The following is an 18,188-nucleotide window of genomic DNA, read 5'->3' as shown; positions in this document are numbered from 1 at the left end:
GAACAAGAGAGACAGATGTACACCCGGAGCATGACCAAGGAGCAACCCGGAACCAGTCAGACAAGTCATTGGTAGTCAACCTCACTGAAATCACCCTCACAGCTGACCAAGAGAAGGTTTTAAATAAAGGCCTTGGTTTGGGCACACCTGCCCCCCCCCCCATCCCCCCCGCTAGACAGCTTAAAATTGAGATGTGAAATGGCGGAGTTATGTAGAAAGATCAAGCTCAAAGCTTTCTTTAACAACATGGAGAACCATACAATAGAGAGTGACACCAACCTAAGACCAAAATCAACATTCTGCCCACCAACCCACATGGTACCCATGGAAATACAAACCTTCGAACAAGCTATCATGAAGGAAGTGGAGAACATGGGCACTACAGCTAAGAAACCTTACATCAACATGACCAGACAGGAACAGAAAGCAATGAATGAGCTACGTAAAAATATAAACCTCATAATCAAACCAGCCGACAAAGGAGGACCAATTGTCCTGCTAACCAAACAAGGATACGACCGGCAATGCCTTGACCTCCTGTCAGACCAGAAGTTCTATAAGAAACTAACCACGGATCCAACTAAGAGATTACAAAGGACTGTCGAATTAATGGTGGAGGAGGCAGAAACCAACCAATGGATCTCAAAACATGAGGCGGATTTCCTCAAGACCAAATCCCCTAGAGTACCCTATTTATACTCTCTACCCAAGACTCATAAGAACAGAACCCCACCACCGGGACGTCCCATAGTGTCAGAAATTGGATCTATTCTAGAACCTTTTATCTCAATTTGCAGATCAGTTCCTGAAGCTTCTGGTACAGAAAACCCCGACGTACCTCAAGGACACGCGTGACCTTCTGAACCTACTGGCTGGGTAGACTTATGATGAAGAAACAATGCTCCTAGTAGGACTTGACGTCGAAAAAGCCTCTACACGAGCCTCCCACAACAGAAAACCTTGGACACCTTGGAAGACATCCTATTCGCTGAAGACTGGAACCACAGGACACCCAGACACTTCGTTTTGGCGTGCTGTAGATTAGCTCTCACTGAGAACTATTTTGAATACGAGGGCACACTATTTTGACAATGCCATGGCACTTCGATGGGCAGCACTTTTGGCCCGAGTGTGGCCGGGCTGTACGTAAGCAGTTTCGAACATCAACATATACAAAATCAAACCAATACCTTCCTCAGAGGAATGAAATTCTGGCGTCGCTACATAGACGACGTACTCATGATCTGGGAGGACACTCAGGAAGCGCTACAGGAATTCCTCACCTGGATAAACACGAGGGATGAGTGTCTGAAATTCCCATGCACATCAAACGAGAAACAACTGGACTTCCTGGATGTCACAATCTATACAGAGAGTGGTACACTACAAACTAAAACCTACTATAAACCAACAGCAAGGAACAGTATACTTTCCTATAGTAGCTTTCACCCTCGCCGACTGAGGGACAAGCTAACCTATAGCCAATTTCTGCTTTTAAAACGAAACTGCAGCAAACTAGAAGATTACAAGAAACAAGTGAAGGAGTTGGAACACAAGCTCGTGAAGAGAGATTACCCTGTTAGGACAATAAAGAAATGCCAGAAAAGAGCTCGTAATCAGCCAAGGGAGAGCCTGCTGGAAACCACTCCATGCGAAGAAACTGAGGACCTGTTCACCTGTGTTACGACGAATAACACATCATCTAACACAGTGAAGATCATTAATAAAAACTGGAGGATCCTCACATCTAACACACTGAAGTGGCCAAAAGCTAGATTTACCAACAGAAGGACCAGAAACATTAAAGATATCCTAGTGCACACAAGACCAGGACCCATCACGAAAAAAGATACCATAACTTCAGCATGGAACTTGGACCCCACAGTAGGACATTACCCGTGCGGTTCCTGCTCCGTATGCAAGCTAACCAAAGCAACCAAGAGCCTACAACTCCTGCCCAACTTGACCTGGAAGTTACGCGACCACACAAACTGCAATACTACACATGTGGTGTACATGATCGTGTGCCCTGGTGAACTAAAATATATAGGAATGAATTTCCGCAAGATCAAGCAACGCATTATTGAGCATAGAAGCAACGTGACCTGCAGAAAAGCAACCCTCGAAGATGAGCAAACACTTCATAGATAAAAATCATCTCCCAGAGGACCTGAATTGGGTAGTCCTGGAGACCTTACAGGTCAAAAACAATGCAGAACGAGTTCTCTATGAGAACGAACAACGTTGGGTACATCGTCTCAAGACTGACACAGAAGGACTAAACGATAACATCCCTTGGCACTCGCTAGCATAATCACACTACTCACTATCTGACTTATACTCATCCTTTAGGGAGTCCACCCCATTAACTAACATCTGCACGGTGAGACTCGCCCCCAATAGTTCTGCTAAGAAGTGACCAGTGAGACACAAACTGAATATTTCCTGACACGGAGATCACGTTAGGCAGAACAGAACATCTGGCATACTCTCAAAATGAACATCACAATCTCTGCCCCAATTTTTGAATGATATAATGCCTATTTCGCCTTTGCTCAAGGCCTGACCTCACTATAAACGTGATGTTACTTATTTATATTCTTAAGGTATTATGTAATTTGAATATGCATACAAAATCACTGTAACATCCTTTCAAAATCCACAAATTATAGTCCTTCTACCATCCCGTGACTGGGTGCCAACCGACTATGCCAACCAATGCAACTAGCATTAGTCCTTCAACTATCTCTACCTTCACAGATGATGAAAGGCGTCTCTCAACGGGCCTGCGTTATCCGGGGCACCGCACAGAGAGCAAGAACACGCAATGACTTTAAAGTAACTGGTAAGCCTCCACGAGGTGTTCTCTACGACGCGGTAAGCTGTAAGTAATAGTCACTAACCCGCCTCTTTTCCTACAGCAATTGGGTTTCTCTCAGCTCGCTGGTATCCCAAGGAAGCCCCACACAAAAGTTCTGAAGGTAATGAGGCTTGGCCGCATCATCGATTCAAGAGTTACATAGGTCGCTTCCTAGATCAAGCGCCACATTTAGCATTTTGAGTTTCTGGGTCAATTGGGCCTACGACTCGCAATAGAAATGTCATTTTAATTCAACCAAATAATCACTTTGTCAACTGCACCTTTAATTTTCTATTGAAATGTCACCGTAATTCAGCCTCTGAAGTTAATACTTTGGTAACCGCCACTAAGGCATGATATGAGAACGGTAAGCACGAGTCTTTATGGGTGGGAAACCTCTGGAGCAGACAAAAGTCTTCACCTATTTGGGTGTCACCTTTGGCGATAAGTTGAGCTGGGATCCCCAAGTTAAAATCCTCGCACTGAAACACACTCAATTAGCGGGAGCATTGACCAAGGAACACAGGCTATCATTAACTAAGCCAATAGCTCCAGTGGTCAAAATTTACACGACTAAAATTATTCCCGCTATTTTATATGGTGCTGAAATCTGGGGGTTTTGTAACCTGACCCAATTGTCCACAGCCCAGAATAAATTTATGAGATCGGTTGTGGGCCTGCCCCAATCGTCCCCCCGTACTCCACTGCTGTTTGACTTAGGCTGTCATAGTATTGAGGATACTGCCCGTTATAGGCCGTTGGCCTTTTGGAGGCGTCTCTGGATTACTCCAGAGCTCCATCTCTTTGCTAGGGCTTTGTCCGAAGTAAGGGGATTGGATCGCCTGCATAGGATCCCATGGCTGATTGACATAAAATCTCTACTTATTGACATGGGGATGAGGGAACTTTGGGGGAGCCCTGATTCGGTGGAATTTCCTTCCAAAGAATCCTATTGAGCAGCATATTGGGCGCTAATTAAAATAAGGAAGTTCTCCTCTGTCACTAGCCCCATTCTGTCTAGAGATTTTTTAGATCTAAAAGATGAACCCTGCCTGGAAAGCTATTGGGACCTTATATCAAAGCCATCAGACCGCAAGCTTTACCACCAATTCAGAGTTGGGTCATTGCCACTCCGGAAGTTTACATGTAAGTGGCAACCAGGAATTGGTGATAAGTGCCGATTTTGCCCGGATCATACTGAAGATATTGACCATCTGCTATTTGTATGTTCGGTCTATCACAAACCTCGTAGCTTGTGGCTAAAACCAGCATGTCGGTCCTTAGGAACCAGCTCTGCGATGCTGCTGAAATCTGGCTATAATGAGATCGCAGAAATAGGAGTAGCTAAGTTCCTGAGTTGGGCATGGGTGTTGCGGATGAAAAATGGGGGGCCCTAATAGCTAAGATATTTTCCCTTGGGGTATTGAACGAACTACGTGGAATTATGTTTTTTTATGTTTTTTTTATGATGTGTTCAAAGTCTTGTGCGTGGGATATATTTAATCTTGTATTAGGAACGGTTTTAATATGTAAATATAGGTATTTATTTTTGGTTGTATCTAATTTTAATATACTGACTGTTCTGTCTTTTAAGATGAATAATCGCAATAAAGACTTTTTTTAATTGAATTGAATTGAGAACGGTTATCCACTCAATTCCTAAACCGAGCGCCGCACGTCACTCAACGCACCTTGGCTCATGCGCTCGAGATATGGCACCATAACTGAGCCGCCAACCTGCAATAAATTGCTAACCGCCTTTGCGGTTAAGTGAGGGAGCGAATGCCATTATTATTATCACTGTGAGCACCGCACAAGACAAATGACCGCGTCACAGTCACTGACAGTTGTTTACACTTTACTATAGATTGAGGCATGAATATTCTAGCCTCATTCAGCTGTTATTTTCTCACCTGGCATTTAATCTCCAAGTTCTTAGGAAAAATATAAGTATTTCAATCAACTAAACAAGTTCTTTTTTTCCTGTTCTGGTCTTCTTTTACTTCTTTTTTTATTCTAGTTGTTAAGCTTTGAGGCTTAAATTTGATTACCTGATTACAGCTGTATTTAAAGCAAGGCTTCATTGTGAAGTTTTTTCTTGTATTCTATTTCTCATTGACTATTGTTTTTTAAACCAGGCACCTCTTCGCTACAGGATACACTAATCCTGATCTGGTCATTAGGAGCTCGCCAGAAACCCTTTGGTAAACTCCTACCCAATTTCTGGGCTGACCATTAAAATTTGCTGTGCTCTGATTTCTCTATTGCCTGACTCTTAAGAGGAGACGCAGCGCATCCTAGCCGGGGGACATTCCGGACACAGCAACACTGCCTACAAGCCCCAGGAGCCTGAGGGGCAGCGCCGGCCAGGCGATCCCGCCCATTGATTACTGGGGGCGTTATCAACAAACCCTTTCTCCCGCCACGCGGGACGCGCGCGGGTGGTCGCCGGGCTAAGCCCGGGCAAAGGGTGGGCCGTCAGGGGCCGAGGGAGGCCGGGCTGGGCCACCCATCCAACATCGCCTAATGGGTAAGCGCAAGCAAGGGTAATCCTGTAGAGGGGGGAAAAGACGCCAAAGTCCCCAGGAAGTCGGAGTCCATCATATCGTATCTGTCGTCTGCAGTGGGGGTTTTGACGAAAGAAATAGCAAACGCGGAGTTGGAACTTGGTTTACAATCAACCCCCTCACCCTGTATCTTGCCTGAATCCCCGACTAATAAGGGCCCCAGCGTCCCCTTGGAGCCAGTGGTGACTGTGGCTAATCCCGCTGGTATCGGTGACCTGCCTGCACTTTCGATAGCGAGTAACATCAGCCAGGAACCCACTATTACGAACATATGGGGACCAGCAAAGGGATCTAAGAAAAAACCTAAGAAGACTAAAGCCCAAGCATCGCTTTTGCCCGGTATTGCCGTATCGCCTGATACTTTGGGGGACGTGATAGAGTCATTGGTCATCTCACGACTGGAGCCAATTCTCACAGACATGGCTATAGACATTGTGGACACCCTGAATACCTGCGTTGCTGGACTCTTAAAAAAATGTGCCCAAATCGATGACTTTATGAAAGAGTTTAGGGTGCAGAACACATTGGTTGCGACTGCCGTTAGCACATCAGGGGATATTGTTGAAGCACACAAGTCTAAACCCCTGCTAAGCTGTAGTACCAGCATACATATCCCTGACCAAGGCACGGATGGTGTTTTTCATCATGCAGTTGGGCCCAACCTACCGGGGGGTTCCCATGGTAAAGGGCAACGTATCTCGAGCAGTTCTTCTGCTCGACAACCCCATGGTTTGGTTAATTCGACCCTTGATTGCCCTGTTAGACTCGACTTGCCCCCAGAGGCAGCGCCCCTGGTGGCAATTTTCGTAGGAGTCCCTCAACTTCGGGCTGGGGAGTCTGAATCAACCGGAGCACTGATGAGGAAGGTCAGTTCCTGGTCCTTGAATTATTGTAGTGGAGGGAAAGATATCGCCACAAGCATAATCATGGCCAGAAGGGTGGGGTGGTTAGGGCACCGGCCGAAGGCAATTAAGGGGGACTGTATTGTAGTTAACTTTAATAATCCCAATATGGCATATAAAATGTTCTGGGATGGATCAACACTTGCACAGGAGGGGATACGTCCAGTTCCTTTAGAGTTTTTTTACCCCTCCTCATCACTCCCCCAGGGTATTACCAGCCCTCCCATTAACAACTTTGCCCGTCATAAGGCCCCGTTACCTCGCAGCTCCCACCCAGTACAACAAAATGACCTCCGATACGAGACAAAGGGGGCCTAAATTTCGGATGACACAGGCAGCACAGCCCCCCAATTACTTATAAATCAGGCACAGGCACCACCTTTGCTGCTAGGCAACCGCTTTAGCCCCTTATCAAATTTAGACTCTAACGATTGACGGACGGCCATAGCCAGCCCCCCAGAAGTTTATCCCATCATAGGAGTCGGTCCGGCTGGCTGCAAAATCATTAGCTGGAATGTCGCTGGCATCAGACAAAAGAGGTCTGATCCCATTTGGATTGACTTCATAAAAAAATCACGACATTATAGTGGCACAAGAAACGTGGGACACCTCATCAAGTTTTCATTTAGATGGATACACTAGCTTCTTGGTCCCAGCCACGATGGGAACAGCGGGCAGACCAATGGGTGGGCTTATCTTCCTGTTTTCTGTAAACCTTGTGGGCTCCTTTAGGCAGTTGTATTCTGGTTCCTGCAACTTTCTAATAGTAGAATGGGTTATACCCAATCTTAGAAATGTTCTTTTGATTAATTTTTATAATCTCAGGGAGAGGGAAAACATAAACACACACATAGCCGCCCTGGGATCTTTTATTTCTGAACACAGTCTTAACCAAAGCACAGCCTACGAGCTTATTTTAATGGGTGATTTTAACATTCACCCTGTGGGGAGGGTTGCTATGAGGGGGCGTTTGAAGGCCCGGCTGGAGCTGTGTTACCACATTTCGAGCACACCAGGCAGGGGGAGGCACTTGAAGAACTTCTAGCCAATTGTAACGTCTTTGAATCCGACCACACAGAAGGGGCGGTCAGGATTCCCACCTTTAAGGGACCAACCTCGGGCACTGTGATAGACTATTTCTTCATTCCAATGGGTCTTTTGCACTTGGTCGGGACATACGGGGTAGTTCCTTCGATTTTTAGCGACCATAACCCAGTATCCCTCGAGTTGAATTTGGGGGACATCTCCTCCCTTGAGAGCTGCCCCCATAGGGTGGGGGTTTCCGTAGCTACAAAAGATCAAGGTAGGAGAATAAAGTGGAAGAGAGTCGTGCCCGACACTTTTTTGGAAATTTTAACTTCTAAGGTAGAAAGACAGTTGTCCATTTGTTTGGATAGTGAGCGAGCAGATAGAGATTATAAGCGCTTTTGAGGATATTTGTTCCCAGATCGCAGTGGACCTCACTAACACGAAAAATTATAGTGGCAACTCCGACCCTAGGTGGTTTGATAGTAGTTGCTCTAAGGCACACCGGGCATTACTCCAAGCATTAAAGGAGAGCCCTAAAGATAGGGCGAACATAGCTAATTTACGTAAGGCCTATAAATTAGCAATTCAAGGGCGCAAGGATTCCATCAAAAGGGAGGCCTGGGAAAAGCTACTGTCATTAGACGTTCTGCGGGATAGTGGCAAGTTCTGGGCTACCATTAATGACCCCTTCTTCTCTGGCCAAGAGAATTCCAATATGGATTGTGTCATTCAAGACGATGCTTGGCTCCGCCACTTTGAGGAGATCTACGGAGCTGGTGGCACGAGCAACCAGGGCCCCCCGGCAGTAAATCGTTCTAGGCCCCCGATGATTTTTAACCTGGGGGAGGTTGAGAGAGCAATTAGAGAAACACTAAAGAATAAGGCACCGGGTCCTGACGGGGTCCCCGCAGATCTATACTTAAATGCTCCCGCTTTTTGGGCCAAAATTTTAACTAACTTTTTTAATGCATCTGCCTGTAATCCCTTTCCAGCTTCCTGGTCTACCTCGGTCATAGTCCCGATTTTTAAAAAAGGCCAGCGTAGGGACCCCTCTTGTTATAGGCCCATCTCCTTTTTAGATTCGGCCATTAAAATCTTGGGCAGAGTCCTTTTATATAAACTCAGGGAAAATGTGGAGAGGCTAGGGGTGCTCTCCAACCTACAATATGGTTTCCGAGAAAAGAGAGGCACCATGGACCAATGCTTAAATTTACACCTCCTAATAAGTAAATATACGGTGGCCAAGGATGGGTCCCTATTCATGGCGTTTATGGACCTATCCTCGGCCTTCGACTTGGTGAACAGGACTAAGTTATGGAGGATTTTAGAGGATATTGGCATCGATCCACCATTAATTAACTTTCTAGCTGCCTTACACGAAAAGCTTTTTGCCTCCATCAGGGTAAACCAAGAGGGCAGATGCACACGACAATTTAGATCAGGGAGGGGGGTTAGACAAGGTTGCGTTCTGGCCCCCCTCCTTTTTACTATTTATATTAATGCCCTGGAAAGTTTTTTGGGCACTACTAAGGCAGACGTTCCGCGTGTAGGAGATCTATCAATCCCGGTGCTCCTATACGCGGACGATGCAGTTCTATTGGCCCGCACAGGGGTGGGACTGCAAAGGTTGCTGGACTCCTTTGCCTCCTTCATGGAGCAGCTAGACCTGAAGGTGAATATAACTAAATCTCATGCCATGGTTGTGGGCAAAAGCAGTTGCAGACACAAGTCTAAAACCTTTTACTGCAAGGGGGTAGAGGTGTCAAGGGTTCGCACTTTCCCATACTTAGGCGTCCTTTTTGATAACAAAGGATCTTGGGCACCCCAAATCAAGTTAAAAAGTATTTCCATGGCAAGGTCCACCAACGCCCTCATGGGCTTTTCAAAAAGGCTGGGGGCGAGGCCCATGGATGCCCTGCTAAAGGTATATAATGCAAAATGCATGTCCATTGCTCTGTATGGTGCCCCGTTGTGGGGCCACGTAGCCCAAGTCCAGATGCAAAGAGTAGAAAATAGGTTTTTGAGATCCCTCCTGTCGGTCCCTCAATCCACCCCCACTTTCTCTATTCATACAGAGGTAGGGATTGAATATGTTACTGATAAGTCGAGGATGGCCCCCCTGGTTTGCTGGGCGAAAACATGGCTAAACAAGGAAATCAGGTTGAACCACGCCATATTAACCGATATTGTTGCCATGGAAAATGCCAAGAGGATTCCCTGGGTAGAGTATGTGAGAAAGTCCTTTGTTGACCTAGGACGCCCAGAGCTTTTCACGTCCCCAGAGAACATCCATGAGAAGGACGTCCCCTGGATTAGGACTCATTTTTTAGAAGGGGCAAGGCTGATCAGGGAGGAGACGGAGGTTAAAAAACCAGCAGTGAGACTGTACTACTCGTCACCTCGCCCTCCCTGGAACCATACTTGCAACTTGTAACTAAACCTTTTCACAGAGTCTTACTGATTAGGTTTAGATTCAACCTAATTCATTTTTCCTTGGGGTGTTATCCTGTGCGGGCCAAACCTGAACATAGCATGCCCTGCAGGTGCAACAATTTCTCAACCCAAGACACCTTGCATTTTATTATGTTCTGTAGTTTTTATTCCGACATAAGAAAAAAATATTTGCTACCCCTACTAAGAGAGAAAGGGTTTATCCAAGTCAGACCTGCCCTAATTTACTTACAGATGCTGAGTAGCACTCGCGACATTTCCCATGTGGCTAGTTTTTTGGTAGCAGCTATGAGGATAAAGAACAAAAAATTGCCCTCCCTCGATGACCCTGATTGAGGCTTCTTTTTAATAGGGTTTTATTTAATGTTGATTTGCACATATGATTTTCTATGGTTTTAGATTTGTATTTCATGACCTCCATAGGAATACGTTTTTATATATAGAATGACTTTGTACTACTTTTGTTTTAATGAACATGCTTTACTGAACTTTTTACAAGCTGCACATCCATGAATTGCAAATTGTTAGGAATTTTGCGTGTTTGTCCTTTGCTTTTATGATTTTAATTAATCGAATAAAGTGCTTTGACTGACTGACTCTTAAGACCAAGTTTTAGAAAGCTCTTTTGCTGATGTTATTGTTGGAAGGGAAAAAGAAGAGTGACTTCAAAGACTGAGCAAAGGTCTTTGTACCAATCCACTGAGCAAGATTTTGACTACTGAGTTCTTTTTGCCTTTAGTTCTGTCTAACCAATGTATCCTACGAGTGCTGTTTACTTGGTCTCCTGTATGGGTCTCATAAAGCTGTAAATTCTGCTGTTTAACATGGCAACGTTTATACTCTGTGCTTATACATTCTTTTGGCCTCATCAGAATGTTTGGGATGTCACTGCTTTCAGTGTAAGAATGTGGGAAAATCTGTTATTCATTCTTACTGAGATGTTACTGACATGCAGATGTTTGGAGTTCTACTTCAGTACATCATTATTCCACCAAAACTACAACTGATTTGTTGTCTTATCTCTGAACACAACAGTAGCCATCTCCTTTTGTAAAGGGAATATGCTGTGGTGTTCACAATAATTATACAAAGCAACAGATATACTGCTAGTTATCTAGTAAGTGCCGACTGTGTCTGATGAAATGTGATTCTGATAAAGTTGGTTTCGCTGAGTCGTGCACTATACTCCCCACACTTAATAACCATTCACTATCAAATAGTTTGGGGAGAACGTCCCCTTCCATACAGCAGACAAAACCATCTATTCTGCTTCCAAAGCTCTTGCGGGGAATGTTGTTCCATGGTCCAACTTATCTCCTTGAAGTAGCTTTCTACATTGAGTCTCCATTTTTTGATCCAAGAGCTTTATGAAGTTAGAAAATATATTGCCACAGCTTGTACAGTCTAGGAAAAAAATGCTTCGTTCCAATACACAATGATTGCTTCTTCACCTCTCCTATTTTTTAAAGGTAGAGTAGCTTTGCGCATGTGTGAGATCCTAGATCTCACACATGGTTGGAGGTATTCTAACTTTTATGAACTCAGAGAGAATACCCATCGGTCAGAACTAGCATTGCAATTAAGGAGCTTTTCCTTCATCACAATTGGATCCTCTCTGATATTCATAAAAAGTATGACATAGCAGCGCATTTGCAAGATCCCGGATCTCACACTTGGCTTGAGATAGTCTACCCTTTTTGAATTCACAGGAATGCCCATGGTGAAGAACTAGGTTTACAAGTTAGTAACTTTTTCTTCTTTGTTTCCAGAGTCCCAGGTCAGGTATTCTCATTATGATTTATAAAATAAAAATGTAAATACCGTGCTATTGCAACACTGTAAATGTGGTAGTCAGGAATCCAAGGTTATCATCAGACTAACTGAAGCCTATACCAAATGTGTAGAATGGCAAACCTTACCCTGCTGGTATTGCTTTTTGCCATTCTGAAGGGAATTTGAAAAAGTTACATTTTTCGTTTTTTATGATTGTCCAAAATCATTTGGATTTATAGCCCTCTGCTACCCTGAATTTTCACATCTATACTGGATATATATACTGCAAAGAAAACTCTTGTGAAAAAAGTTCTGTTTCATTTATGCACTAGCGGTGTATGAGAAGCCACTAAAGTTCTTTTGCTTGTGAATAGAGCAGCTCTTTTGAATGCCTTCAATGCCAAATGCATAAAGTCTAGTAAAGTATTACACATGAGAGAATATTTCAAACATTTTCATGTTTTTTTGTATTTCAGGATGAGCCTTTCAGTTCCCATTTGCCTGAAACACTTTTTAACATTTCTCGGTTTCTGCTGCACAGTCTGACCAAAGAAACGCCACTGGGGATCTCTAAAGTGTATCCTTTGTCCTGGCTTGTTTGGATGGGTCATGTATAGGTGCTCATCACATCTCTTTTCTTTGTTTTATATGCAAACTACATTATGGCCATCTGTTCCAAAAGGCACTATACACCGTAGAAGGCTGTCACCAGTAGATTGTCTATTCCAGTCAACAGCATTTATTTAAATTTGAACTTAACACACTGTGGACAAAACACGAGGAGGCCAGAGTAGGAGAGCTGAGTATTGTGTCCTTTATTGATATATATAATAAGTCAAAGGTTGGTAGGCTTCCTTTGTTCCTTTAACATCAAGGAGTCTGGCAGGAGTCACCAACGGTTCTTTCTCCGCTCCCGGTAAATGAAGACGTAACTTCCCAGGTTCGAACCCAAAAATAAAAGAAATGGAAAACGGGGTCAATTCAGGACCATTCAATGGACACTAGTGGCAGGGGAAAAGGAGTGGGGGGAATTCACAACACCCGTCCGTCACGAAGCGCTTAAGTGTTCTAGCGAAGACAAGTGGGGATTGTCAGCGTCCTCCCTCCACCCCTGGTTGCCTGTCTGGAGAGGTATTCACCGCCCCATTAGAAAACCATCCCCACACCAGAGCACGTACCTCGGGGAGCCACGCACTTCCAGGAGCGTGGCTGGTGTTATCGCGGTACCGGATAGGGTCCGGCTCCCTGTCTCCGCGATGTCCTGGGGTCCTTCCTCCTGTCTCGGTCTTGTGGTCTTGTCGCAGCCTCCAGTTCCTCGAGTCCCAGTCAGGTTTGGGCGTCTCTATCGTGCTACGTCTCCTGGACAGCAAGGCTGACTCCTCAGCGATCTTCACGGCCTCTCCAATGGCTCCTTCGTTCGAATGGCTCCTTCGTTCGAATTGCTCCCAACTGCAGGCCGACTCCAATCCTGTACTGGCGTTTCAAGTACCGGCTCTTCCTCGTACGTCATCCTGGGGAGGTCATGTGACCGTGTCACATGGGCAGAAGTATCTGTTCTGCAGACATCTGAGTTAAAGCGGCCGCTGCTGTCCGGATATTGTGATCCCCACAGCGACTGAAAATAAAACAAAGGAGAGAAAGGTAAGGGGCCACCTGTTTGTTGTCTCCTTCCTCCGTCTGATCACGGAGGGGCACCTCGTGATACACACCCAGTGCACAATGAGAAGCCTTCATGGAGAAGTGTAGCTCACTGGTTAGAGGAGGCATACCCTGAAGCAGAGATCAGACCCGGGACCTGGGTTCGATTCCCGACGCGGCAGGGTCCAGAGCCCAATTGTCCACGGACTTGATAATTCTCGCTTCGGTGCCCACTCTAAGCACGAGTTCACACTATGCAGCTCTGGGCAACAAGCCTGCTTAATCTCCACAACGGCCCCCCGCGGCGGGATGCCTGGCTTTCACCTTGGGGATGCCCAGTACGGGTTATCTTACAGGGAAAAACCAGGACGGGTTCCCAATGCAAGCGCCAAGATGCCCGTAGGGTGATAGCTGCGCTCTATAAGTACATCAATCAATCAATCAATCAATCATCAGTAATGATACTTCAGACATCCTCAACTCTCAATACAAAGAGCTAACATGTATGCTAGTGTGCAATACATTCTGTGCACCTCCCCAAAATCTGCTTAAATCTTTGTCAGCTTTTCTCAATAGCGATACTTAATACCTCTTCATTTTTCTACTTCGGTGTACAATACATAATGTACTTCTCCACAAACCACATCACATATACTCATCACAACATGCAGTACACCTAAATCTATCTGTTCTCCTTTATTGAATGTTACTGTTGGGATATAGGTTCTTGTAACTGATCATTGACAGTGCAAACATGTTGGTGCACTATCTCGCCCAAACTTGCTGCCACCCCCTTTTTTTTTTTTTTGTAAATACATACATATATCAGCGAGGGCTGATGGAGTGGACACAGCGGGTCCATTTCAGCTTGGGAGCAGGTAAAGCCAAAAGAACGTTCAGGAGATGCAGAAAGACTATTACACAGATACAAATCTGGCCACAATATTGCTAAGCCCACTGGAGGGCAAGAAAAAAAATGTGTTTAAGAAAGCAATTGTTGTCATCCAAGTTGAATTAAGAATGATTTGACTACAAACACCAGCATGCATCATGGAAATGTGAAAGGACTGATTGGAGATAATATCTGGACTTGCATTAAGTGTCCCGAACGTGGAATGATTTACAACTATAAGTTGCAAGTCAGGAGATGTGGAGTGTGACTAACACACTTTGCAATTACAAATGCACAGTCCTTGAAGCAGCAATACCTTTAACATTAACATGTGGTAAATAACAATAACGATGGACTACAACATCAAACCTGTGAACAATGTCAAATTGGATATACCGACATGGAATCATCGGATTTGTTTCATGCCATATATGTGTGTGTGTGTGTGTGTGTGTGTGTATATGTATATATATATATATTTATTTATTTATATTTAGAAAAAAGGGGGGGCCAAATTTAGGCGAAATAGCACTCTTGAGTTTTCTTTCGGTGGTGCGATCTCCATGGCTGTTAAACACTGTTCAGCCACTCCCTCACCGGAAGAGAAGAGCCTTTGCCCTAACATATACATATATATATATATCTCAAATTACGCTCCCTTGTGCCCTGGACGCACAAAAAACAAAATGTGTGTATCTGTGTGTGTGTGTGTGTATATGTATATGGATGGTAAAGATATTTTTAGGGTGGGTATGGGTTTTTGGGTGGCAAGGGTATTTTTAGGGTTTAGGGTGGGTTTAGGGTGGTAAGGGTATTTTTAAGGTTTAGGTTGGGTGTAGGGTTTAGGGTGGGTGTGGGTATTTTTAGGGTGGGTGTTGGTTTTTGGGTGACGTGCCTATTTTTAGGTTTTAGGGTGGGTGTGGGGTTATGGGTGGTGGTAAGGGCACTTTTAGGGTTTTTGGGTGGTACAAGCATATTTTTAGAGTTTATGGTAGGTATGGGTTTTTGGGTGGTGGCAAGGGTATTTTTAGAGTTTAGTGTGGGTTTTTGGGTGGCAAGGGTATTTTGACGAGTCACAAAATCACGTGTCAGGAGGAATGCTGTCATTGGCTGGCCCCAACCTGTGTAGACTGTTGTGGCCACCATTTTGTGTAACTGGACGCGGTCCCGGTGTTGTGAAAATGAATGAGGAAAGAAGTAGAAGGGGTCATGGTACAAGTACCCTGACCCCATGGCTGGAATATAGGAGACTTTCAGGGAGCTATGTGTAAAATATGTTGAATTTATTTTTATTTTCCACAAGCGATATTGACGGAGGCATTGACGCTCAGCACACCACCTATCCCGGTGTAAAGTTGCAACAGATTTGCAAATATCGCCTAAAAATGTACAAAAAATACATTCATAGACTAACTCGGGCACTAATGCACTCACTCAGGGACCCACTTGCCCTCTTACACATAATCACAGACCACTCAGAGGCTCACTCATCCGCTTGCAGACCCACTCACACTGATGCACCCACTCACATACCCACTCAGACACTCACAGGCCCACTCAGACACTCGCGCACTCACTCACAGACCCACTGAGACACTCACACACACTCACAGACTTACTGAAACGCTCATGCACCCACCCACTCACACACTCATACACCCGCTCACATACCCATTCTTATGCACACACTCACAGACCAACTCACTCTCATGTACCCACTCGGAGACCTACTGAGACACTCATGCACACACTCACAGGCCCACTGAGAGACATATGCTCCCACTCACATACCCACTGAGACACTCACACACCCACTCATAGACACATTTGGGCACTCACGCACTAGCTCAAACTGAGCCAGACACTCATGCACTCACTCACAGACTCACACAGACACTTGTGCATCCATTCACAGACCCATTTACACACTCATGCACCCACTCACAGACTCACTTAGACACTAAGAGACTGACTCAAGCACCTACTCACATACCCACTGAGTCAAACACTCATGCACTTACAGACCCACACACACACACTCATGCGCCCACTCATATACTCACAGACCCACTCAGAAACACAAGCACCTAATCACATACCCACTGAGACAGGTGCACCCTCTCACAGACACACTCAGTGACTCAAACTCTCACTTACAGACCCATTCAGACTCTCATAAACTCACTCGGAGATCTACTCTGACACACAGCCACTCATAGACCCGCTCAGACAGACAGACAGACAGACAGACAGACAGACAGACAGACAGACAGACAGACAGACAGACAGACACACACACACACACACACACACACACACACACACACACACACACACACACACACACACACACACACACACACACACACTCACTCACCTACTCAGTCTCACACATCCACTCACAGACCCATTCAGACACACATGCACCCACTAATAGACACACTGAGACACAAGCACCCGTTCACACCCACTGTGACACTCACATACCCACTGACACTCATGCACTCACTCACAGGCCCACTCAGACACTCACTCACAGAACTATTCAGAAACACCCACATAGACACTAACTCACCCACTCACAGACCCACCGATGAACCCACTCACATTCACTCACGCACCCATCATAGACCTATTCAGACACTGACACACCCACTCACAGTCTCACGCATCTGCTTGCAGACCCACTCAGACACTTTTTAACCCACTCAGATACTCATAGACCCACTAAGACACTCACAGGACCCACTCACTCACAGACCCTCTGAGACACTCGCACACACTCACTGAAACTGACCCACTCACAGACCCACTCGGACACTCGTGCACCCGCTCACAGACCCATTCTAACATGTATGCACTCACTCACGCACCCAGTCATAGACCCACTGAGATACACATGCTCCCACTCAAATACCCACTGAGACACACACACACCCACTCACAAACAGTCAGACACTCACGCACAGACTGAGACAAACACTCATGCAGCCACTCACACTCATGCATTCACTCATAATCATATTCAGACACGGACACCCCCATTCAGCTGCAATGAGCTACTTATGTAGTTGTGAGTTTAAAATGTGCTGGTGTCTATTGAATGCCTGCCTTTGTTTTGCTTATTTGCGACGTATTTGTGAATTTGAAAAAAATAACCTAAAGGGTTATTAAAAGAACCAGTGTTTGGGAAATAGGATAGCTCTGAGAAGAGCCTTTGTGTTTCTTGTGTGTAGACAATAACTACCCATAAAACAGATTGCAGTGTTTCAAGATGTTTAGGTACACCCTGTTGCCTTTCTCAAACTAAAGGTTACTGGGATGTTATAGTTTGGAAATAACGTTAACAAACCTTAGAAATTCACTGAAAAAAACAAAGGTTACTGGGATGTTATAGTTAGAAAATAGAATTTGAAAAAACATAGAAATTCACTATGATACAGGGATGTCATAGTTGGGCTTAGATTTCGCTCGTACCAAACCATTAAAATTCAGCAGTTATAGTTACCGTAGCTAACTATAACTTATGCCCCACAATGCTCTTCTTATGATCTCACATATTACACCACTCATGACATGGTCAGTGACGTCACTGTTATGATCTCAAATGACATCATCCACAGAACCACTCACATACCCAATAACATTCCCATACAATCTCTCAAATACCCACAGAACCACTCACATACTCATTCACAGACCCATAGAACTACTGATACACACCCACTTGCTTACTCATTAAGCCTCTCACACAACCAGTCACTCACCCATACAGCTACTAACAGATCTACTCACACAACCATACAACCACTCACACATCCCTTTACTCATCCACAAAACAACTTACACACCCATTCACACAACAACTTGCATACCCATTCACACATCCATACAAGCACTCCCCTGAACACTCACTCACCCATACAACCACTCGTACACATTGCCTGTGCAATACTTCTACTCACACCCCCCACTTACCCATACACCCACTCAAACAGCCACTCACTCACCCATACACCCACTTGCACTCCCAGTCACTAATCCATGAAGCCACTCACACAGGCGCTGAGTCACCG

At 45.0% G+C, this 18,188-nt stretch overlaps 1 protein-coding gene across 1 annotated transcript in view; it reads left to right on the top strand.

Moving 5' to 3' along the window:
- The window catches only part of IFT122 (intraflagellar transport 122), a 453,095-nt gene that overhangs the window by 321,406 nt on the left and 113,501 nt on the right, over positions 1 to 18,188 (top strand). Inside the window, exon 23 of the mRNA XM_085624471.1 lies at positions 12,059 to 12,159. Coding sequence (XP_085480597.1) covers positions 12,059 to 12,159 — 101 coding nt within the window. The remainder of the gene's footprint in view (positions 1 to 12,058; positions 12,160 to 18,188) is intronic.

The sequence above is a fragment of the Triturus cristatus genome, chromosome 9 (assembly GCF_964204655.1).
Source record: "Triturus cristatus chromosome 9, aTriCri1.1, whole genome shotgun sequence".
Lineage (NCBI taxonomy): Eukaryota > Metazoa > Chordata > Amphibia > Caudata > Salamandridae > Triturus > Triturus cristatus.
This window is presented reverse-complemented; position numbering and strand designations above follow the sequence as displayed.